Source organism: Anticarsia gemmatalis, chromosome 13 (genome assembly GCF_050436995.1).
Source record: "Anticarsia gemmatalis isolate Benzon Research Colony breed Stoneville strain chromosome 13, ilAntGemm2 primary, whole genome shotgun sequence".
Classification (NCBI taxonomy): Eukaryota; Metazoa; Arthropoda; class Insecta; order Lepidoptera; family Erebidae; genus Anticarsia; species Anticarsia gemmatalis.
In genome coordinates this window covers 8,857,763-8,882,841 of record NC_134757.1, presented here as the reverse complement: position 1 = coordinate 8,882,841, position 25,079 = coordinate 8,857,763, and the positions used below count along the sequence as shown (strand labels likewise).

At 33.0% G+C, this 25,079-nt stretch overlaps 2 protein-coding genes across 4 annotated transcripts in view; both read left to right on the top strand.

The window, feature by feature from the left end:
* LOC142977757 (uncharacterized) overlaps positions 1-12,213 on the top strand; it is a 124,778-nt gene extending 112,565 nt beyond the window's left edge. The window contains exons 6-7 of the mRNA XM_076121843.1: positions 10,460-10,503; positions 12,074-12,213. Coding sequence (XP_075977958.1) covers positions 10,460-10,503; positions 12,074-12,101 — 72 coding nt within the window. The 3' untranslated portion in view covers positions 12,102-12,213. The remainder of the gene's footprint in view (positions 1-10,459; positions 10,504-12,073) is intronic.
* Positions 12,161-24,248, top strand: Pgant9 (polypeptide N-acetylgalactosaminyltransferase 9). 3 transcript variants are annotated; one of them, XM_076121367.1, is made up of 10 exons: positions 12,161-12,741; positions 14,951-14,995; positions 15,407-15,599; positions 16,171-16,340; positions 16,447-16,611; positions 17,490-17,953; positions 18,065-18,247; positions 19,133-19,237; positions 20,435-20,563; positions 21,298-24,248. In XM_076121367.1, exons 1-10 carry the CDS (start codon positions 12,507-12,509, stop codon positions 21,454-21,456), a joined length of 1,848 nt encoding a protein of 615 aa, XP_075977482.1. In that variant the 5' UTR covers positions 12,161-12,506; the 3' UTR covers positions 21,457-24,248. The 3 variants fall into 3 exon arrangements, with proteins under 3 accessions (XP_075977482.1, XP_075977481.1, XP_075977483.1); XM_076121366.1 differs by lacking the exon at positions 19,133-19,237 and adding an exon at positions 18,416-18,523 and having other exon boundaries at positions 12,165-12,741; XM_076121368.1 differs by lacking the exons at positions 14,951-14,995; positions 19,133-19,237 and adding an exon at positions 18,416-18,523 and having other exon boundaries at positions 12,168-12,741.
* The last annotated feature ends 831 nt before the right edge of the window (positions 24,249-25,079 follow it).

Sequence of the window (25,079 nt, the reverse complement as noted above, 5' to 3'; positions counted from 1 at the left end):
GTTAAGTTGTGGTCACATTAAACCTTCGAACCGCACTGCCTCATTTGTGACAAAGAATTTTGTACAATGTTGACTGATGTCCACACCGATAGAGTGCGGTGTGTAATCAACTTTATTTACATAAGTGCGTTGAGTTGAATTTAAACGAAGCGGTTTACAACGCGGTTACCTGTTAGGAGATAACGAGGCAATATTTTAGTATGAGAAATGTTTTATTAAATAAAAGTGGGAAGAAACAATGTACACTGACGTTTAATTTGTCTACAATGCAGTGTAAGGTGTCGGGGCTAATTGAGGGAATTAGGTTACAATGGCATGTTTAGTCGGAGAGCTGGACAACATGTCAGCGCCGTAACGACATATTAATTGTGCTTGGATTAACAATTAAACGCGTTAATTGCCGCGATTTCTCTGAACATGCAATAAAACAATTATTGCTTTTAAAATAGTATTAGGTCTAAGTAAAGAGCATAAAATGAAAAATGAGTAAAAAGTTATGTTTACATGGAAAAAAATACAAAGTAAAATCTTGGGAAGTCATTTTTTTACTTAGATTAAATAAAAATGTATTTATAAATGTCGAACCGAACACGAAACTGATTTTACATTACCAACTAATGTAAAGATAATAATATAATTATGATACTACGGAAACGCTTCGATATAAATTTCCCCAACATAATATTGCAATAGTCACTTCACTGATCTTCAAAATTGAGTGCAATTGCTTTGCAACACATTGTTAGTTCGTTAGGTTATTTTGTCAAAGCATTGTCCACGTTAGTAATGTAATATTCAGGACAATTTTCAGTGTTGGTCCGCGGGTTGTTTACTCGTGGACAGTGGACGAGTGGCGAGTGAAAGCACTCGGCGCTTGCTGGATGATGACGTGCTTGTAATAAAGTGGACGGTGTGTTTTAGGTCCAATGCGTTTTTGTTATTTAAATTGAATGAACAAAACTAACTTTGGAAAAACCTTTAAAGTACTAGAAGCTAGAGTAAGGCAAAGCAAATAATCTTAAAACAAAAACCCTTGATAAGCCGTGCGATTGTATACATTTTTAAATCAACGGTTGTCGTAACAGACATGCAAAAATTACCACCAACCATTATATTTTCTCCTATCAAGAATAAAAAAGAACAAGGGAAAATAAAAACATAATTTCTTTATTTTACAACGAACAATTGTTAACACAGCATGTATTAGCATTAAATTCCACAAAGCACTAATGGTTTCATCAGAAGCCATTTGTTAGAAGTACCTCATAACAATAAAAATGGTTGCAATAAGATTTTATTCATTCAACGTTTGCATCTCAACACTTAATAAATGAGAACGTGAGCGTTATAATTAATCGTCACATAATTGAAAGGGCTAACTCATTGCATCGTGTAATATGCCCAGTCCATTTTTATCACACACGTTTAATAATGTCAGGGGCGACCATTGCGCCACCGTCCGTTTTGTTATTACGAAGGATACTGTTTCAATTAATAAATACGGCTGTTAGCGGACCCCTCCAGTAATACACTGCCTCATTACTCACGTGCAGCTTAAAAATAAAAGCATTCGTAATTACCTTAATGCTATCATGAAAAATAACAGCATGTTTTGTTAAATTAAAAGTGACTAGCTCTCGGGCTATTTTCGAACTAGGGTTCGTTATGGTTTCGCGTGGGAAAACAGTTTTTGTGGCTTCTGTTTTAAGCGGTTTTATGCCTTGGCTTAGTATAAACAAAAAGAACAGGAATTTGAATTGTCGCCTTTCGAATTGCAATCAATCCCAAATAAAGCCTGTATGCAGTGTGTAAGGTTTCTTAACAACGCTAATAAAAAACTGCCGGCTTTGTTCTTAAATTTGTACTGGTACGAAGCCAAAACTGTACACGCGACTAAATCTTTTCTACTTAGTTTAATCTGGTACACCCTCGATAGTAAGATTGTCTTCCTCGCACAGATTTTATGCGAGAAGTAAAACATTTTACAGCAGACACTACATGGATACGCGCATTAGCTTCTTCAAGTATCGTAAACATAACATTGTCTTTGTGCCCTAACGATCGAACTGAATAATAACGTTTGTAAAAGAGTTGAAAACAAGCAGAATTCAACTTTTTCTCCATAGAAGGAAAAGGTGGGTTCAATTTTCATAGCACTCGCAAACATGTTTAGGTATATAGTGAACGGTAAACAAAAAAAAGGTGTGTGTAAAAACGTACAAGTTGTTACATTTCCCTAAAATAATTCCCCGTTTTTACGAAACTGCTGATTTTACTACGCAAAAAGCTTTTAAGCAAACACGTTACCGAGATGAGGAGCGGTAAAAACTTCAAACATTACCGTGGGAAACCCAATAACAAAATCTTCTCGTAAATCATTGTGCCCAAGTAAACTAGTAGCAGTGGCAAAAAATAAAACGAAACCAACGCTCTATTAGTTTTTGTTTCGCGTACATTTTCCCATCTAAGTCCTGACGTAGAACAAATAAAATCGCACGGCAGAAAAAGTAATTTAAGTCGTGTCAAAGGCAGGTCGGCAGTCACCTTTATAGCGAATGCATTAAGCTAGCTGCGGTCCTGATGCGTGACTGCAGAACGTGTTAAAGTGAATAATGGCTTTTCATATTTGTACATTAGATTTAAGACTACGCTCACCGTAGAAACTGTGTTTTGAATAAATTACGTACGTTTTTTTCATAAAACTATAGCCAGAAGTCAGAGAAGAAAGATTCGTAGCAATTTGACTGCAATCAATTTCTTTTTTAATTATATTATCTTATGCCTAACCTCTCCCTCGTGGTATAAAGATATCTGAGCCTACTACTAAAGTTCATTTAATTTAAAAACTTTATATCAATAATTGTACTAAAAACTAAAAACAAAACAAAAAATACGTTGTAATGTCCATTGTTTTTAATATAGTCTTCATAAAAGTAGGTACTTGGCAACACATTAGCAGAGGACAATTCTCTCAAAACTAAACCGGTTAGTCACTAAAGTACTTTTAAACTCTAACGGCATGGTTTTCGCCAGCGCTGGACAACTCCATTCGAGGTGTTAATTTACAGCGCTGTGGGAAAACTTTCTGACGACATACGTTTATCTCACTGTATGTACACTTACATCTCTATTTTAAATTACAACACTAGAGTATGAACTTTCATGTATAATTATGAAATGAAATTTTGTTTGACCCAAAAATAGACAAATTTTCAACCTATATCTAAGCTTTAGGGTTTTGTAAAAGTAAGTTGATATATTATTTCATTGCATTTTTTTTCGCGTGACATAAGTTTTTAAGCTTTCTACATTAATAATAGTACCTAAACCTTAGATTGAAAAGAACTAATATCACATTCTTACCTATAAGAGCGGAGTAATCACCATAAACGTGAATGAAACTGCAGGTCACAGCTAGTATCTAAATACAAAGTGAGCAAATAAACAGCATTCTCTTTGAAAATCTTAAAACTGTTTAGCCATTACAAAGTAATACCCATACTCACACTATCAGGGATCGGTAATGTCTAACAAAATGGTACGTCTCACTGAATAAGGAGTCCTAAGACGCGAGATAACAAGAACATACTGGGATATTGTGGACAATTTGTCCTAATAAAAGTATAAACTTTGTTTCTTTTATAACCCCGGCTATTCCTCGAAGTACTATTACTTAGGAGGCATGAAGTGTAAAACTAAGCTTACACGACTAGGCTAATGTATTGTGTACTTAGAAGCTCGCGAATGGAAAAAACGTTGCTGTACCGGTAGACTGGTTTTATAGAACAGAAAAAACACTTTAGCTTATTCCAGCTTTTGTTGGATAGAATTATATGCAATCGCAATGCAACCTATTAATTATCTGTTTGCAACTATAACACAACTCGTTTGTTACTTATTTAGTTGCGTTGCAGTTTTAAAGACGTTGCATTTTGAACGATTTGTTTTTTTGAAAGTTATTAACGTATCGTGTTCCTAATTAAACATATCATATAAATTTCAAGTTTAAATCAGGAACATAAAAATGACACTACAAGAGTATTAACCAAAGTATTTACAAACACTTAAAGTGAATTTAAACGTGAAATGGAACGATGTTCATTTGAGCTCAGCGTGCAATCATTGCGTTGCAGTCGTTAAGAAGATTGCTATCACCAGTAATTGTAATTACACGGTACCGATGTCATTATAAACTTCAGTCAAACTTGGTAATTACTGGTAATCTTGGTAAAGGAGTGTTCGCACTTTCTCATGTGTGAATATCGCGAGCAGAAACTTTGTTTGATTCATTGTTTCGTAACATGTTGGATCATGCATAATTGCTAATTAGAATTAGTTCAAATCTCTTATTACACGATTTAAATTACTGCATAAATAGAAGTACATAGCATCGGATTTTCTTGTCTTAATCAGAAATACTTATTTGTTTATTTTTTTTAACTTAGTGCTGCCATGCAAACTCATTGCTATATTTTTGGTAAGAGTAACAAACCATTGTAACGGCCGCGCAAGGTTTAATGTCAGAATTATGTATGCTCTTGTTTTACCGTTTAGTGTGACTGTACACTTATTCAAAAGTAGTTTACATATCGTATTTCACACGGACCTCGAGGAGCACGTTAAGCCAGTTACAGTACCGGTGCACATACACACCTATGAAAGTCGTTATGGACAAGAGCTTGAAAAACTGGTCTTACTTTATATTCCTACTGTCCCTACTAAGTATTGTGAGCCTTAGAGAGGTCAGACATTCTTCTGGCTAGACTGGAAGTAAATAAAAATAATTTTCTAGAAACTACGAACCGTATTCATAAGTTTATAAATACCGGTTAATTTGCATGTTTAAGGAAATAACCTTTTATTATTAACTCGATTTCTTTTTTGATCTGTGTAGTGGATGATATTTTTGTCGAGTATATTAATTTTAGCGACACATGTAGCTAGCAGTTGCAGTTGTTAAACACGTAGAAAGGATGAAAGTCTAAAAGTACTACGAGAAAATAGACGTTACTTTTTACAGCACGGTATGTAGTAATAGAAAAAAAACAATTATTCGCTTAGTTCAAGCGTGATGGTATGTATAGGTTTAAAACCTCGCAAATGTCATTAGCAGGTCTCTTAGGGGCAAAGGGTGGGTAGGATTAGTGCGGGGGGAGGTCGCCGACCCCTGACCGGTGTTGCCTCGTCCACATTGTACCGAGCGCATGCAATCTTACTTTACGTGCTTGCATCGATGACAATCTTTTTTTGTACGCTTTTATTCTCTTTACAATTACCCTTTGCATGTAGTTTCGAAAAGATTGGATGAAATTCATGACTCATTTGTATTAAAATTCACAAGTGCTCTTTTAAATTGTGTCGTTAAAATATACGACAAAATTACGACATAAATTAGTCCATTAGTTAAAACTTTTTTGTGATCAAATATTTTTATATACTAGCTTTTGCTTCCTAGTAATACTTTTTCATAAGAATTACGATAAAAATACCTATACAACGAGATATAGAGTTGAAAAAAAAACAGTCCAACGAAAAATATACCACTTACGGACCAATAGTTTCAGAATGCATTCAACTTTTTAATATTTACTCCTTTATAACCAGTAACAAGCTAATTAGTACAATAATGACATAACACGAGCGTAATAACTGTTAATTTTTACAGTACCCGCGACTGCCATCAGCTTAAAACACATTGTTGGTTTTACTCTACATAATTATTTTATTTTCTGTGCTCGCTCGGTTTTGCTACGCCGTGTCATAATATGAAATAGAGTACTTATTAAGAGCTTTCTTTTACACATTTTATAACTCTCGGTCAACCGCCCTCAGTGTTGCCACTCAAAATATTTTCCCTTTCGTTTGAAGTACGCAGCTAACCAGATTTGGAGTTTTTTCACAACCAGTGCCATCACGCTTGGCACTCGGTTACTCAAAAGCCTATTAAGAATTCACGAGGATGGAGTAGAGATCATAATATTTTGTTGACATGTTTTTACTACTGCCGACTGTTTACTTTCCGAGAATTTTATATTAGTAATGAGTGTTTTGTTTAGTAGGAACCTATTATGCTAATATTATCTGAATTATTAACGAAAAGTTTCTTCCCGTTACTAGTTCTTAGAAATAAACCGGATACTCTGATTCGAAATAATGATACACGTACATGTTCTGTACTCTATCAAACCTATGATCACTGGAACACGGTTTAAAATAAATTGCTATATTAGTGAGTTATTATCGTAAAAAAATATTTCTTGCCTATCGAATATTTAAAATTAAATGGATCCGGGAAGGTGTCTATGGACTTTGATAAAAGAAAATGAATTCTCAAGGGGCATTGCTAAATTAGGTCATTTTATCTTCGTTCTACTCAAGATCTCGAGCGATTTAGCTTCTGACGTCCATTTTTAATTTTTTTTTCGTTCTGAACAAAGTAATTGGTTTATTATCAAGAGTGATCTGTGTTAGGGAAATATCCATTTATCTCGACGCAAGTAAAATATTACTCCACTAATAATAATGGTTTAAAAGTTAAGATTTGACGTGATAATAGATTTTTCTCGAAAGTTGTTGTTAATGGAGTTTTTTATTTACGTAGATCATTATTGTGCTCTTTATACTCGTTTATTATTTGGTACGCAACGTGTTTTTGGCTACTCTTTGTTTTATTTTTTTCTACAAGTTTGTTAAATATCTTTTTGTATACAACTAGCTAACTGGTGCAGTTTCACTCACGAATTTTCTTGCATTATTTGGTTTTTCTCTCTAAAAACTTTCTCAGTGAACAAAAGAAAATTTTGCAGAATAAATAACTTGAGTTGGTTAGGCAACACATTTGTCAATTTATTTTTATTTATAAGAAGATAATAGGTACATTGCTTAAATAGCATAAACTTATTTATTAAAATGATCACGACAATTACATAGAGTTGTAGAGACAGCATCTTTCAGAAGCCTCTGTCAACCCCATAGAATCTTCAAAGCGTTATATTACCTTTATTTATTTACCAGTTCAATTTATCAGTATTTAAAACCATTTAAATAAAATCAACAGATCTCAATTGTACTCATTTAAAACATTTTTCGCAACCCTTTTCCTCAGATTCATTGAGCTTTTTTTGTAATACCGGATCACTGTGGTATTAATTAACATTTAACTCAATGTAATCTTGTCTGATCTTGTTAAGTCCATTTATTCACGCTTAATAATCCGCGTTTCAAAGATTTCAAATGTTTGTTTTTGGAGCATTTTGTTCTTTGATGTTGGAAGGCACTCAATTGGGGAGTATCGTTTTAATTGCGATTGCTTCTGGAAGATTTTTGGTTAAAATATTTAAGATTTGATGATCATTATTAATAGCTAGAATATCTTTTAATGAAGTAAGCAATATCTACCAAAGGTATAAATATAACCGAGACCTGTGCTTCAGAGTATGTCAAAAGTTTTTAATAATATTATTTTGGTAATAGATATCTCGGTGATTATACAAAATTTTTACTAGGTAACCATACTTCTAGCTTACCTTGTTCCGAAGAATATGTTTTTGTATGTCTGAGATTTTTCTCTTTTTACAGCTTCCTTAGTTGTTGACCGTACCTCTTCCCTTTCTTAGTTTACAGCAAGAGCCGCTATCATTTGTCCTCTATCATTCGAATGCAATCTCGCTAATCAGGTCGCAGCATAATTTCTATGTGAGTGTATAGTAAAATGATGAATGGAGTAATGAAGTAAATTAGTAGTTGCACATCAACTCGTGACCAGAGGGCGGGAGTTCGCTTAGGTCATGGTTGCGCGCACGCAATACAAAGTACGGCCATTAGAGTGTTTGTTTTAATTTATTTGTGAGACTTCTTGCAATAAATTAGGTAGGATTGAGATAATGAAGGAGTGCCTAACTGAGAACTACTTATTAAGGAGATTTTAATTTTGGTTATTATGTGTGTTTGTGGATTTGAGTGAAAATATTTTTTTTTTTAGCAAGTATCTTAAATTTTTTATAAAATATTAAATTACCGATGTCTATAAAAGCAAAGCTCACAACTTTTCTATTATTGACCCCAATAACAAGCAACTGGTGTTCACATAAACAAAAATAATTACACACATTTTTATTATAATAAACTGCATGCATTATTGTTCGTCCTACTGAACTTGTTTTACCTGTTAGTTCCCTTCCGCTCGCTCTATGGCTTCGAGCCCAGTTTACAAACTCCCGCAAAATAATCTAAATGCTTAGCTGAAACACTGCACCATTATATTGTGACATCGCTCTAAACTATTTAATTAAAATTGTTCTTTGCAATCTCGACAACTGAGGGAAACATCGTTGACATGTTTTACAAATTCCAGCAGTACGCGGACAGCATTAAATGACATTAATTAATGTGTAGTATGCTTTTCATTTAGTTTTTGTGCTTCGCTAAAACGTTTTCTGTTATTGAATGTTGAACATTCTCAATTGGGCTATATGAATCTGATTTAGACAACTTCACAAAATCAAGAGGTGTTATTTTGAATGTATCTTTCAACATTATAGTTTTGATGTTAGTACAACATGGTTTAATTTTAATCACTACATGATCCAGGAATAGGTTACTTGCATTTTCTAATAAACATGATAATGCATTTTTTGATCATTGCTACTAAAATCCTACAAAACTTGTGGTCCTAATTTTAAATATAACATTAATTGAGGCTAATAAAATCGTTTGATAAAATTAACCTAATAATTTGATCAACGAATTGTTAAATGGAATATGTTATTGTATTAATTGAGTGTAATTTGTAAAGCGTAAATTCAACTAGTAAATTAAACTGTGGTTTAGCCACAAATTATTTGTCGAGAGCCGAATTAACTAAACTATACATTATTTCATTTTAGTCAACATTAACATCCGGCGCTGCCCACGCGCTCAATTATGTGTATGGATTCGATAGACCGTTTGAATGTTATTATTATGTTTGAATACATTGTAGTTATGAAGTTACAAAGGAAAGTTTTAGGTTCTTCAGCTGTATAGATTTTTTACATTTCTGATAGCGTGGACCAACGCGTGCGACGTCTTCTGTCACAGTTCTTCCAGTTTTTTCTTAGCTCTATATATTGTTATACTAGCACATTTTGTCTGCCGATAGGCCCGCTTTGTTTTTTTTATAACAAATTTATTTTCTTGCCAATTTCAATAAAATCGATTCAACCGTTTTGTGTGCTGTCAAAGTGATAAAAGGAAAAACAAACAATCACTTCCGTATAACTAAAATCATAATAAATAAAATAATTATCACATACATGTTGTTATCAAAGATTAATCGATATTGTGTTGGTAGTTCATTAGTATCTTTACTATCTCCTCGAAAGCAGGATACATATTATAACCTATAACCGAGCAATGCGTAAAGGCAAACATTATAAAAACACGCCCCATAAAAATGCGTACAACTGACTAATAGTCCGTTCATTTTCTCGTACAAATGTTAGTCAGAGGCGTTTCATTCTTCACGCAGTAAATTGCTTCTGTTTAAGTTTCCAAACGGTTATTCGTAGTTTCAAGAATCTTGACGTTGACAAATGAAATTATGGGTTAAGTGTTTTGCGTTTAAAGCTAAAGACGAATCAAAGGGTATGTCCGTCTTTTCACGATTTAACGAGTAATAATTTTTATATTGACAGAGTGAAATGGTACTATATTGAATGGTACTTACCATTAGACTAGGCATATTGACTGCGCAGCGTAAAGGAGAGTAATGTTTGCTGTATACTTACAGTTTAATTATTCGGCATTGAAAGTTAGCTTAATTTTTCATTATTTCTTTTTGTAGAAGCAATAATCTATATCTATTTTGAAATATACCTGGCGATTAGTGATGGATAAATATGAGCCTGATCGACATTTGTTAAAGAATATTTTTTTCGCAAATAAAACGTATTCACGACCTCATTTGGCGATTCATGATACCAACATAAGTAAGTATATGCGTTAGTCATACAAGTCTACTTTCTATGATGGAATACCTAGAGATTCTGAAGGTCGTAACCGACACATTTTTACTAAATTACTTTTAGTTTCGCCCTAAGAATATGATACATTTTTCATATTGTAAATGTATTCGGCTGCTCGCCATTTTCATTCCAGATGACAAATAATAAAACTTTGTAGTGCCATAAAATATGTTTTTATACCTAATCCAAATAATATCTATGATGAACGTTTAAAATTTATACCGATTCGGCTCAAATGGCTATAAGCCCCCGGGAGGAGTTCCCTCAAATTTATTACAGCAGACGTTTGAGACGTTCGGATATTTCGCCATTTGGAGCTATTTACGTTAAATTTGAAACCGTAAAGATTTTATCTAATTTATTGCTTGTATTTCGACACCGCTCTTTAGGTAAATGTATCGAAATTGAACCATCTTCCTTATCTCGGAGCTTAAATGTTTTTGTAATTGTTACAGATACGAAGCCGTTCTCAAATTTGCAACAACATCGCAGTTACGAGGTAAAGTAACGTTTTAAGATGATGCAAAGTTCGTAGTTTTAATTAAAAAGTTGAAGTTTAACTTTACATAAAATTCGGGTTAAGTGTGTGCAGCAATATAGGAATTGAGGTCAGATTACACAAGGAATCTTCGTATTTCACTCTCATTTCCATTTCTCGAGTCGGCGAGACCCATTGAAATTTTATTGAAATTATTTTTACCTTCTGAATAAAATATTTTTAAAATAGGATAATGTGATAGCTGCTCCCACTTTGCCTGAAAGTGTTCGTTTTCTTGAAAATCTTCGCGAATTATTGTATGAATTTCAAAAATCCTTAGTAGATGTTTCTAATTTTCAGTCCTTTGAGATTAGCATCAAACTAATACAGCGATAAAAGCCTTAGTGAAGTTATTTTATAACGTCCATTTGAGTTTATCGATAACTTTAGGGTATTAATAAGTAGATGACAATCTTTAATAGACCATTTTCTATTACAGAAAACTTGAGTAAGTAGCAGTGTTCAAATTAATTTTATTAGTTTTAAAAGTGTAAAACATTTAAGGTTCAATTATTCTATAAGATTTCCAAGCTCCAAAATTTTTACTCAAATCTAATCATTTTCTTTAGAGATAGTCAATTTTACGATCGATTCCGCACTCATTGTGTGTTTGAATATTTTACAAAGATACTAAGCAAACTGCTATTCGCATACACACAAATAATTTGTTCTTTCTATCAATCACACTGTATCTTTTGCAAATGGTGGTAACAGCGAAGTCATAAAACATTAGACGTGGAACAATTGCAGGGCATTTTTTAACTTACGTCATGTATCGCCATTCGGGCCTACTTAATAGCACTGTGACCACTTGAAAAATGGCACGGCCAGCTAGCTCCGATATATACGAAGCGGAGCGATCCATCAGTCGCAGCGGAAACCGCTACCGACCCCTCACACCACTAGAAAAGGGCCCCGTTTTATATATCCATGGTACTAGGTATGTAGGGCTGCGAAACAGTAGTTCGACCTTGTAAATAATGGTCTTTGTGTATTTATGGGTGATATTGATTTTGAGTATAATCATGTCAAAGTAGGTGGTTTTTTGTTTACTTCGTCTTTCTTAAGTTTTTTTTCTCATTTACAAGCTTTGGTTTTATTGTCGGTATAGATATACTGAATGTTAATTCAATAATAATAAATATAATTTGTAACTTTATCATATCAAAGAAGCAATCAAAATAAATACATATATACACCTAAGTAAGTAATCGTTCCGAGATAAAATAGCCCTATACTTTATTTAATATGAAAGAAAAAGTTATTACACCTTATTATTTCAGCCTGAAGAGGTATATTTTTGTAATCACGGTATCCAAGGTGGGGAACCCCTAAAAGGGGCCTTCCGACACAATTACCTTTTCAGTAGCCACCGTCGGGGATTTGGCGAAAAATCGCCTGCCATAAGTATTTATAAGATAGCTATACAGCTATACTCAGAAAAGAACATCAATCAAAATTATGTGTACTTTATTTACGTGTGATAGAGTGTGCGTGTTTCGTTATTGATAACCAACAATTTTGTTCACAGGACTCTCGTTGAAGAATATGGACGATAAATCATGCTCATTAAGGAGTTGGAAATGAAACAAAAAACAAGAAAGAAAGTGATAAAACATAAACAGATTGAGGCGAATTTATAGCCAAAACATTCACCAAAGTCATGTGAAGTAAATGTCTTTCAGTGCAACTGTCATATCGAAGAGGCATATCTTGTGACACTCGTAATAATACGAATACATATCTCATTATTTTATGCTAGTCACCCTTTTGTGATTATAGATAGTGTAAACATTATTGCTCAAATTCTATAAAGAAGATTTTTTGATTTAAACATCTTAGATATTAATGAAAATAAGACTAAAATATATAAAAACAAGTTTCGAGAAATGTATTGAGTGAATCAAACAAACTTAAAACTTAATCGAGTCTTCATCTTGTATAAGAAATAAACTGTGCGAGAAATGAAATACTACAGCATGTTTTTCCTACGGAGACGGACGTTGATATTAAAAGCTGTGCTCATACTGACAGCAATTTGGTTTATGGTCGCTCTGTTGACTACTAATGGCGGCTCAAGGAACGCCATTGGCGCTCCAGCGATAGAATACGACGATCCAGAGGCGAAACCTTTAAAAATGGCGAAACCAACAGCCACGAAAAGGAAGAGTGAATCCTACGGGAATAATCTATCCGATGGTAAGTCTATTATGTGTTCAAAATGCATGTGAATGCACGGTGTAGGTGTTAAAACAAGGTAGATATTTCACACGTTCGCACTGTGTCAACAATTGGTATTAACTTATAACACTTACGATGATCTAGCAATAAATAAATCTGAATCTGATGAATACAAAACAGATACGGAGATAAGTTGGACCGCTTTCTGCAAAAATGATCCAACCCACAAACTCGACATTTTCGAGATTTTGTGACCTATGGACTCTAAATAAGGTATATTTTAACATATCAAAGACTCAGATCTCTATGTTAATAATTAAGGAAAATCCGTATGATCCAAACCACAGCTGTTGTGGCAAAAATCATTTTTTATTATGTATTAGTGTTTCAAGCTATTAGAATCATTTTTGCATTTTCTTGACTGCCCTGACATGTGTTATTTTTTTTTTGCTATAATGATTCAAACTAATTGGAACATTTATGCTTTTTATACAATATGGGAAATATTACGAAAATCATTATGCTTAAATGTTCCAGACACCTTGAATCATTTTAACCCAATTCTTAATAACATCCGACTTCAGAAATACTGAATCAGACCACATGAATATCTATATAAATATAGAAAAATGAAAAAAAAATCTTAAAAACGATTCACGGTAAAATCTAAAATTTACATTTAATATCTTTCCTTTAAAGTAAACAAAATATTATTTTTAAGCCAAAAACCTTAATTAAGTAGGCATTTGTTTATTTAAACTTGCTATTTTTATTGCAATATAGTTGTACCTTCAATCAAATTGTATGTATTGCACACAATTTACAATTAATTTGTAGTACACGACTGCAAATAATATTTAAACTTATTGAAGATCATTTATGCATATTCCTAAATCAAACTTTTTAATTGCGCTAAAGTTTTGCCAAAATGATTCTAGCGAGCTGGATCATTTTTGTAAAACTTTAAGCGCAATCAAAGATTACTGTTAAAATTTTACTAAAACGATCCACACCATTTGAATCATTTTTGCAATAAAGCTTAGCTCACGATTTTCTCATAAAATGTTTAACACAAAAATGAAAGGTGTTGCTTTGGCTGTAGTAGAAGAAGATTTGCAAGCATTATGGCCTTCAGGAAAACGGATTAACAAAAAGAAGTTAAACGATTTGAAATCGTTATTCCATCTTATACCAAATGATTGCATTGATTTCTATAAAAAACTGAAGGGAGACGACGCAATAATAGATGATATAGATGGTTATTGTGATGAACCTGACTTTGATTTAGAGGAGGAGTAATGTAACTTTTGTATTTTTTTAAATAAAACCTAAATAATAAACATTTTTGAGTTTTATTTTTGTCATACTATGGAACATTTTTGCAATTTTATTTCTGCGCCTTATACGGCTAAGTCCATACAAAATTTATTTTGTAATAATGATTCACGCACATGTTTTCTTGAATATCTACTAAACTATAAAATTTTATTTACTAAATACATGCATTTAAATTAGTTTAGTACACTTAGAATATCGTAAAATTAAAAATACAACATTTAGTATTACATAGCCAGAGAAATACCGCATTAAACTTTAAACTCTATTATCTCCAAATGAGGTTTCTGTGGACTGAATCATTTTTGCAGAAAGCGGTCCAGTTTTATTAGGTATGTTTCGTTAAGGAAACCTTTCTGCAGAAATCAAATTGAGGATCGCGTCCCCCGAGATGTAAAAGGAAAAAAACCTCGACATTCTTCGTCTCTTATTTATTTTATTTCGTAAAAAAACATTCCGTTTAAATTATAACGGCGCAGTGCTACTGTTTGCATTTATAAATATTGTCGTCTATGTTGTCTTTGCGTTTTATAACAAATGTCGCTAATCTCATTGTTTCTCGGTTCAGTGTGCAATTGAAACTTCATCAGAGATATTTAATTTATAAATGAAAGACAATCAGGGTTTTCAGATGTGTATGTATGTGACAAATATGTCTGTGACGTGATGTTTTCTAAAGTTGGTCTGTGTAAATAAATGTTTTAATGTAACAAAGACTGTCCTAACCACTAACGCCTAACAAATCTCAGGCTCTTCGGTATATTTAAACTTATAAATATTAGGTATGTTATTGTACAGTCACGTGATTATTTATCTGCATGAAATAGTTTTGTAGTTAGTGGCTTCCTTTGTTTCGATATTTTGCATGATAATGTGCGTTTGTCCGTCACAGCACGAATGCGGGTCGATTGGATCGGTCGGCTTGCGGGAAACGAAGGTAATATTTTAAAGGCGTTTGTTTCTTAGTACTAAACACACACATGTAGATAGATATTCTATTTCGTAGCAATCAAGACTGTTTGGCGTCGTAGTTAGAACTGTCAATAGAACCTATCCAAGTAATTTGTAGAGCTAATGTACTGGTGAAGGTAGTTAATTAGCTGTATACTAATTTGCATTGTTATAGCATTTAGCCGCAGCTGTAGATAATAACATTAATTAATATTGATTACACACCAGTGTTTAACTAACCGTAATACAATATTAAGCATCGACTGACATTGGAAATTGATCTGTTCATTACTCCACATAAAACTTTCTAACATATTAATAATAAATGCAATAAGAACTAGTTTATTGCGGTGTCATTTTTAAAAGGATGTAGGTTATAATGGTTGACATCCCGTAGGGCTCGGTGTAATAGCTGCTCCTGGCTCGGACAACGCACCCGGGGAACTCGGCAAACCGGTAGTTCTACCCAAGAATATCACCGACGAAACAAAGCAAGCCGTCCAAGAAGGATGGAAAAAGAACGCTTTCAACCAATATGTTAGTGACCTGATATCCATTAGGAGAAAGCTACCGGACCCCAGGGACGAATGGTAAGGAAATGATATGAAATCCTTATAACACGTTATATGAGGTACAACGTGAGAACAGCCCAAGGGATTTCGAGATTTCCTCTATATCCTTTTTGTTTCTTATCACATACTTCAGACTTATATTTTCCGTTGAATAAGGAAGGGGAAAAAATAACATTTCACCTGCTTATCTTAAGTAGCAGTCGTTAAAATCGACTGCGGTTGTGAAATATTATTTTTCTTGCCAGCAATATTTTGCGGTTGGAGTTTATCTAAGCTCACGGTGTTATTTTTAACTGTAAACTGCGACACTTGTATAATGAGTTTCTATTTCTAGCATTTCGTAATGATGATAAGTATTATTTTAATTGTAGCGTTTTTCAACTTAAACAGTAATGTAAGGAAGACCAGTCCATAGCGAATGGAGAAAATCTAGTCATTTTGTGTCAGAAATGTACTTGATATTGCTTTAAAATCATAAACTACTTTGTATTATTTAACCGTATAATTATGTGAACAGACCAAAATAGCGTCGTCTATTCCGGACTATTCCTGTTAAAACGTTCAATTAATTTACATTGTGTCTGTGCAGGTGTAAACAGCCAGGCAGATACTTAGAGGACCTGCCGCAGACGTCCGTAGTGATTTGTTTCCACAATGAAGCGTGGTCTGTGTTACTTAGGACGGTGCATTCCGTGCTCGATAGGTCGCCCGCACACCTCATCAAGGAGATTATTCTTGTAGACGACTTCTCTGATATGCGTAAGTATTTACTATTACAAACTCAGTTGTTTTTATAGTATAGTTCATTGTATTTATTTCGGAGAAAATAAGCTTTTATAAATACATGGTTTTTATTTTATTTCAGCGCACTTAATGCAGCAGTTGGATGACTACATGTCTTCATTACCCAAAGTTAGAATAGTTAGAGCCACTCGACGTGAGGGTCTCATCAGAGCGCGACTACTCGGCGCAAGATATGTTACGGCTCCTGTTCTAACATACCTCGACAGCCATTGCGAGTGCACCGAAGGTAAAATTATACAATTAGTTAATTCAGATACATTAAGATTAACGGGTTATTCCACTTAACTCCAAAAAAACGTTCCACTTTAACTCCAAAACAGTTTTAATAAATATTTTATTTAAATATAATTCATTCCACTTTAACTCCAAGAAATCAGCAGAAGTAGAGTCAGCAGCATAAAATATTTAGCCATACGGATGACATGGATGCAGAGGGAGCAGTTCGAGTCGCTGCACTACGCGCAGGCATGGTCAGGCCCTGAATAATTATAATATTGAACATCCAATCTTATTACGTAGTAAACATCACTTGAAAAATCAACAAAAAAAATCTAAAATTATAAGAACATCGACGCAAACAGCGCGTGTACTCCGACAACTTATATCTAAAAAACTTATATCTTATACATTAAAACCTGCACTATTTATTTTATGTTAACTTAGCTAAGTAAGAAATTTAATTTTTATTTAGAACTTTATTCTAATATAACAGCTTAATCCCGTCCTTGACTTTCAATCTTTTCACCAGGATAGCACTTTTGATCCTACGGTGTTCGTTTTTGAGGACGATGAACTGACTAACCTAATTATAATAACTTTAATCAAAATTACTGGTTTGTGAAAAATTACTAGGACGTTTGGTATATGGGCTTACACCAAAATATCGTCAAGATATAATTTTTGCTGCTGACTCTACAAAAACTCTTTTGGAGTTAAGTGGAATTGATGTAGGGAAATATTTCTATCTATAAATTATTTTTTTTTTATTGCTTTGGAGTCAAAGTGGAAATAATGTATGGGATGTTAAAGTTTAGAGAACAATGGATTTGGAGTTAAGTGGCATAACCCAGATTAACATTTATTAACCTCTACTTTTTATTCCAGGCTGGCTCGAACCATTACTAGACAGAATTGCCCGTAATAAAACTACAGTGGTCTGCCCTGTAATTGATGTTATTGACGATAATACCCTCGAGTACCACTACAGGGACTCAACTTCAGTCAATGTTGGTGGTTTCGACTGGAATCTCCAGTTCAATTGGCACCCCGTACCATCGAGGGAGCGAACGAGGCACCAACATACTGCGGAGCCTGTCTGGTCTCCGACTATGGCTGGTGGACTGTTTGCCATCGACAAAGAGTTCTTCGAGAGACTCGGAACATATGATAGTGGGTTTGATATTTGGGGCGGTGAAAATCTAGAACTTTCGTTTAAAACCTGGATGTGCGGCGGCACTCTAGAGATCGTTCCATGCTCGCACGTTGGTCACATATTCAGGAAACGTTCACCTTACAAGTGGCGAACGGGTGTCAACGTACTGAAGAGAAATTCTGTACGATTGGCTGAGGTAAAGTATTTTATAAATACTTTAATAAAATAGTGCTAAGTATTATAAATCATATTACTGCTACTAACCTTTTGAAATAAAATTTTACCAGTAACATTTCTAATGGTTTAGGTTTGGCTGGATGATTATGCGAAGTACTATTACCAGCGTGTCGGTAACGATAAGGGTGATTACGGAGACATCAGCGGTCGAAGAAACTTGAGAGAGAAATTGGGATGTAAATCTTTTGAGTGGTATTTGAAGAACATTTATCCCGAACTGTTTATTCCCGGAGAGTCCGTCGCTCATGGAGAGGTGCGTTCGTTTTATTTATTCATAATTCAAAATCTAATTGAAATCGTTACGATATGTTTTTTTTATTGAAGATCAATATCATAAATGATTTTATTGCAAACTTGTTCCCTAAAACAATCATGAGTGCAAATTAATTGAACGTGTTCTTCAAAATTATTACCTGTACAGATCCGAAATGTCGCCTTCCAAAAGATATGTTTGGACTCTCCAACACGCAAGTCAGATCATCATAAACCAGTCGGACTATACCCGTGTCACCGGCAAGGAGGAAATCAGGTCTTCTGTCGATCTTATTTTGACCGACTGCGGCAGTACCAATTTGCAGGAGATATTGTTCAAAATTTTGAAATGTTTGTTTTGTTTGCGTTCAGTCTCCATCATTGCACTCTATTATGCACGTTGAAAGCACGGTTTCCCTATAAAGCACCCATAGTCACTTGCATTTTGTTTCTTTTTATGACAACCGCTCATAGGTTCGAAACGTTGTATTCGGATGTCTTGACGGGGTGACAGTTCCCGATATGCCAGAAGAGAATGGACCTCAACCTCGTCTCATAATACGCAAATGTCACGGAACTGGTGGCCGGCAGGTACTCCTAGAACAAAGGAGTTGTGTTGTCTTGGGTTGGATTTTATTTAGTTATGGTCTTAGCGGTTTTTCGGTTTTTCCAATTTGATGTTGTGACGTACATGAGGAATGATCTGTTTCATTGTTAATTTGATAATAGTTGTTAATGTTTTTCATCTTCATTATCACAAGAAACCAAGGTCATCATTCGAAAAGATTGCTCTTTTAATTGAAATTAGTAAAAACAATTTGAATGATGACGTTGGGCCAGCACGCTTGCTTTTTGGCACGCCTTTTTAACTTATGGATGGCATCAGATCGCGAATGGAGAAACGGAAATGTGCCTCGACTCGCCTGCGGGCCCTGAAGACATGAAGAAACCTATCAACGTATGGCCATGTCACGGGGAATACGGAAACCAGGTTTGTCTAAAGGCCGCCAAATTATTCATTCCACTGCTTTCGCTTACTCGTGTAATGGTTATGGTCTTCATCAACATTCATATTTCGGTAAGTTTGGTACTGTAGTAGCTTTCATTGATAAACCGACTTAACAGTGCACTTTACGACTGACTAATTAATAAAACATTGGCGTGTCTCATACGATGTTTCTTCTGATTGACACGCTAGTGTTTCGCATAATAAGTTCATTCATGTATCTGCTGTACTAATGCGATCCAAGGATATGGATTAAAAGTGTATGTGAAAATATCCTAAGCCTTGCAAAGATGAAATTTAAGTAGATATTTTAGTAAATATTATAAAGATCGATTAACTTTTCTTATATTGATTGAATACAGTTATTTTTAAACAAATGTAAGCTGATCACCAATAATTTGAAAACAATAAAATAATATTTTTCCTTTAAACATTTTCATCTTTACAACGGCTTACGAAAAAACTAGGCAACCTTATTTACAACCATGTAACTAGAATTAGTAAAACTATCATCTAATCGACCATTAGATACTGAACTGAACCAAATGTTTTATTTTCTGAATGTCTATTTCAATAACTTTTGTGCCCTTCTCTTCGTAAGGGTTTTATTGAACAGTAGTTTAGATTCCAGTGAGTTTTTAAACATTTCCCTCTTCCAAATATGGTACTGCCGCTAGGTAAACTTTATCTATAGAAGCTTTTTAATATTTATGTGCAATCATCATGTTTTCTTTGCAATCAACGCTTTATATCAAATATAATATAATTCTGATATTGGGACATTCATTGTCATAAATATTGAAAAGCAATTTAGTTTTTTAAGTTTTATAATAATATTCTTAACGCCTTTTTATAAATAACCAATGTAAAAACTGACCTACTGTTTTATTTTTTTAGTAAATATTATCTTTATTATTGTTTGATATAATATGGTTTTGGTACGGCTATGGTTCTGGGTATAATATTTTATTATATTCATAATTTTAACCGAAACAATAAAGTAAATTCGAAAGTATTTTATTTTAACATTTGATTTACATATTTAGTTATTATAACAATGTATATAATAGTAATTATAAACTGTTATTTTTATATAAAAAAATATTTATGTAGGATATTGTATATATTATCAATTATAGTTGAGGAATTTCGTATATTAATATGTTTTATATCGATTTCTAGTACTGGATGTACTCAAAGAACGGTGAGATCCGTCGTGATGAGACTTGCCTGGACTACTCGGGTCATGACGTTGTGTTGTACCCATGCCACGGCGCCAAAGGCAACCAGCTGTGGCTTTATGATTCCAACGTAAGTTTTCACTCAAACTTCCATATTAAAATACGTAGTAACATGAAAGTTACGACGATTTACGCTTATGAACGATATGACGACGTTTTTCATTAAGAGTTTTAAGTCGTTATACGATAGAATTCTATATGCCAATATGAATTTGTATTTCCGATATCCTTTTTTAGAATATTCTTAGTGAATAAAATATTGAAATATTTTTTGATCGTACAAAATTAAACAGCTAAATATTATTAATAGCTCGTCTTGTGTAACAAAAGGTCTTGCCGGTACCTAATGGGTAAATTTTCTTACCCAAATATTCCAAAGAATTTTAATTGAATGAGATTAATCTTAGAAAAGTTGTCTTGGGCAATAATTTACTTAGTAAGATTTTTGGTGAAATTAATTTAAGAAGTTGGGCGAAACCTTTGTACTACCTGGCTCTAAATTTAGAAATATTTAGGCAGCAAAACTGCTGAATTAGACGTTTCTATAAATTGTGTTTCTTGACAAATTCTTGTTACGATGGCACAATTTAAAACTACCCACTCAGCTACGGGTCTAAAGCTTTATACTTTGATAAATTTGTGTCACCTTTTATTCTAGATCCAATTAATGTTTATTAGAATCATTAGATTTTCGCACGAAGAATGATATAATAAATTGATGTCATTTTCAGTATCAACGAGCTTACTTTTTGAAATGAACACCGTGTACAGATTTGTTTACTTACAATGTTTAATTCTTTACAGACGAAGTTACTAAAGCACGGCTCGAGTGAGAAGTGCATGGCGGTCTCACGAAACAAGGACAAGATAGTGATGGAGACATGCAACGAGAACGAGGGCAGGCAAATGTGGAACATGGAGAACTTTAACCGCGACAGACTAACCGCTGACCTGATCGAGTAGCCGGAGGCTTACGTCGAAGTGCTGTTCATATAAACACACTACGAACTGTACGAACTACGTGACTGTGACTTAGTGTTAATTCAAATGGTTCACTTGTTGTCTGACGCAATGAATGCTTGTAGTAAAAGTGTATTTTATTGTAAAGTGAAGAAGTGTATCGGTAGAACGCTTCATTCAACAGGCTTGTAAATTTTTCAAATTAAACCCCGATTGAACTCGGCCTATTCATGACTGATGTGTTGTTTTAGTTTGCTTGGATGCCATTTGTTTAGTTCCTACTGCAGTTTGTGTAACAGAAGTGAAACTCAACGGTGATAGTTTTGCGTTAGAGTCAACTAATAACTGTAATATCGATGGTGCTTGCCTGTTTTTCTCTAATAGTGGTTTATTTATTACTACTAAAATATTGTCTAGATGACTTGTAAATCGGCAACATTAAGTTAATTCTAGTTTTTCATGCGAGAAATATAATAGTGTTAATCGGAACTTATCTAAATACATATCTTGAAAATATCGAGTTTTTTATACGGTTCTAATGACTTGAAACAAACGCCATTTTGTGTTGTTTCAGTCTCAGCGAGTTAAGAAATGCAAATACTGATTAATTTGTTTGTTTGCGTCTTCAGAATTTGTTGTCAGGTTGAAAACAGTCTTAAGTTATTATTTGTGTTTCTTTACTTCGTTTATATCTGAGATATAAATGTAATGCAATGGCGTCTGTATCTAAGTTATTTGAATCGTAAAATTACAATTATTTGAACTAGAATGAATGTTTATTGCCGTCTTTTTATGGAGTTTAAAGGTGTTTTATGTAAAAATTAATGTTGTAATAGTATTCTTTATCGAGTATTAACTTACCGGTTAGAACTTAGTATACACTTGGATTGTACATATCTTTGATACTTGTATGCTTCAATATATTTATTACTTAACGTATGACAAGATAGTTGACGACCTAAGATATAAGTCTGTGACTGAGTATGTAAACGTTGACACATTCCCTGAAGAGTCCGAGGTCAACAAAGGACACATAGTAGGGTGTCATTAAATCATAATGACTTTTAGTTTTACATAAATTACATAAAAGTGATTTATTTAAATATACATTTCAATTTATAGTTAGTCGTTTTGACATACGTCGTAGATTGTATAAAAATTTTAGTGAATTTGTATTATAAAATGAATTTTAGATTTTTAATAATATGTTATCAAATAAGTAAATATTTTTGTACTCATAAGTTACTGAGCGAATTTATTTTTTAGTTACATTTTTTGGGTGTGAAATTGTTTTAAAGGTGACTTATAATAATAATTTGTATTAAATACCTATGAGTTACAAATTACTAGGAAAAAAAAATCATAATTCACAATGTAAAAATGCGAAGGCTATAATTTTTTCATTAACGTTTGAGAAGCATTTATTTTTAATTAGACTTTTAATCTATTGATTCCTATGGCCAAATTCTATACATTCCTGATAGCAATTTAATTCTCGTTTGAATCTCTCTGTTCAGATATTTTTTTCATTAAAAATAATTACATTCCTCGTTGTGATCGAATATTTGAAGAAGATTTATGCAATATACAATTGAACTTATATATTTTTCTCTTATTTAAAAATATGGTTCGTTTCATTCTTTTAACTAGATATTTTCATTCTTATTTATTCTTAGACTTAGGTCCTTTGTACACAAAGCTACGCAAATGTCCGTTACCCAACAATTTTAGTCTTTAAACGACTAATGCCATACAAATCTATTAAGAATTGAACGCGAGTCGCGTCGCAATTCCATTTGTCTCGCGACTGAATTTGTATGGTGGTAGTCACTTGAAGGTAGAAATCGTTGAGTATCAAAAACTTGCGTAGGCTTGTCTAGAAAGGGCTTTAGTCTTTACTCTAACTGACTACATACTGATTACTGCCAACCAGTCTTCCTAGGTGTTTGTGCTTAAGTTAGTCACTCTTTTGTTTTCACCTTTCAAATTTTATTGACAGTTTAGTACTACGTAAAGATTTGACTGAATTATAATTTTGTGAATATCTTTGATCGTTTTTAAAATAAATTGAGTTTAGACTAACACCATCTAAACCCATTTTATAAATAGGTAGCTTTATGATATAAATTCTAAAGAGAATTAGGTCTTATTGAATGTTTTTCTTTAACGTCAGCCATTTTGAAAAAATAGTCTATGAACCATCACGTTGTACTTTCATTAGTCTATGAGTACTTTATTCAATATTTCTATTGAATAATTTATTTTAAAATATTGAAACGAGATCCTTAAAAAGTTTGTAAATGTAATTTAATAAAATCTAGTGAACGAAATCACAATTACGAATTCATCACAAATATTTTGAATTATTGACGATATAAATTTTATTTATGTAAAACTCTATTAAACAATCTTATTGTATATAGCTTCATCGTTAAAACTTTCGTTATTCTCCGATGTAAATTGGTTTGAGTTTTACGAAAAGATGACTTGTTTTTTGTTATTAATTGGTAAAAAAATCATCTATTATTTAAAATGAATTATATATTTAATTTTACATGTGAAAGATAAACTATATTCGCAATCTGTATAGGTAGAAAATTATTAGAATAATAACAGATAGTTTATGTATTAAGATGTTTTAATGTGCCTTATAACTTTACATAATTATTGAATGTTGAAAATTTCTGTATATAATGCGGTGTCTCCAAATGTAATTACTAGGTATGTACTTTAGCGTAACGTTTAGACGGCGATTAAATAGTATTTGTAAAATAAAGCATTATGTTGGATTTGTATCTAGTCGTTTTATTCTGAACACCCTTATTCTTGAAATGCAGAATTAGTACAGTAAAATATAATAAAATGTAGTTTCGATTTTCGACAAATTAGCTGGGTTCAATTCCCAATTTAAGAGTTTAAAAATTTGACATAACCACAGAAAGGTCTAATTTCAAAAAATATAAAATTACAACACACTAAATATCGCAATATATATTTTGTCAACAAAACATAATTATGTTCACATATTATGAAGGGTAAGCCAAATTACAAACAGCTAATATGTCTACATTTTCTCATATGATATACTCAAGAGCACTACAACCACAGTTGTCAAGTTTATCTCACGGTACCAAGAGTAATGGAATGCTAAGATCCAGGCCTCGATGTAATCATCCCTACGAGTCCGACCAAAGATTAGCCCAGATTAAGTAAATTACTTAATTCCTCAACTAAGACCGTAGAGGTACCTATCTCGGTTTGCTAAGCTATAGTTTGTGATAACACCGTCTCTCTACCTATGGGGTAATGATTGAAAGAAATAGTCTTTTAGGAAAATGAAAACACGACTCTAAAATTCAAAAAATACAAAAACCTGCAAAGAAAAGCTATAGGTACCCTCAAATGCTAAACACATATTCACATAAAGATATAATAAATACAGTAGAAGATTTTTTTAAGAACAGCTATTTTTGTTGCAAACGACTCATAAATTTTAATAATACCCAGTGATCAAGTGTTGATCTTAATAATTAAGAATTCGAGAAATTCTTAGTAAAATCTTTTAACTATTGTATCATAAAAACTATTGAAACACTACCTATGAAAACAGATATGAAATCCAACAC

What these genes read in the sequence shown, in the direction of transcription:
- Pgant9 (XM_076121366.1), top strand. Translation starts at nt 12,507, where the DNA reads ATGAAATACTACAGCATGTTTTTCCTACGGAGACGGACGTTGATATTA. An exon ending in TCGGCTTGCGGGAAACGAAG is followed by an intron (nt 14,996 to 15,406) that starts GTAATATTTTAA and finishes GACATCCCGTAG; the next exon opens with GGCTCGGTGTAATAGCTGCT. An exon ending in TGTGGCTTTATGATTCCAAC is followed by an intron (nt 20,564 to 21,297) that starts GTAAGTTTTCAC and finishes AATTCTTTACAG; the next exon opens with ACGAAGTTACTAAAGCACGG.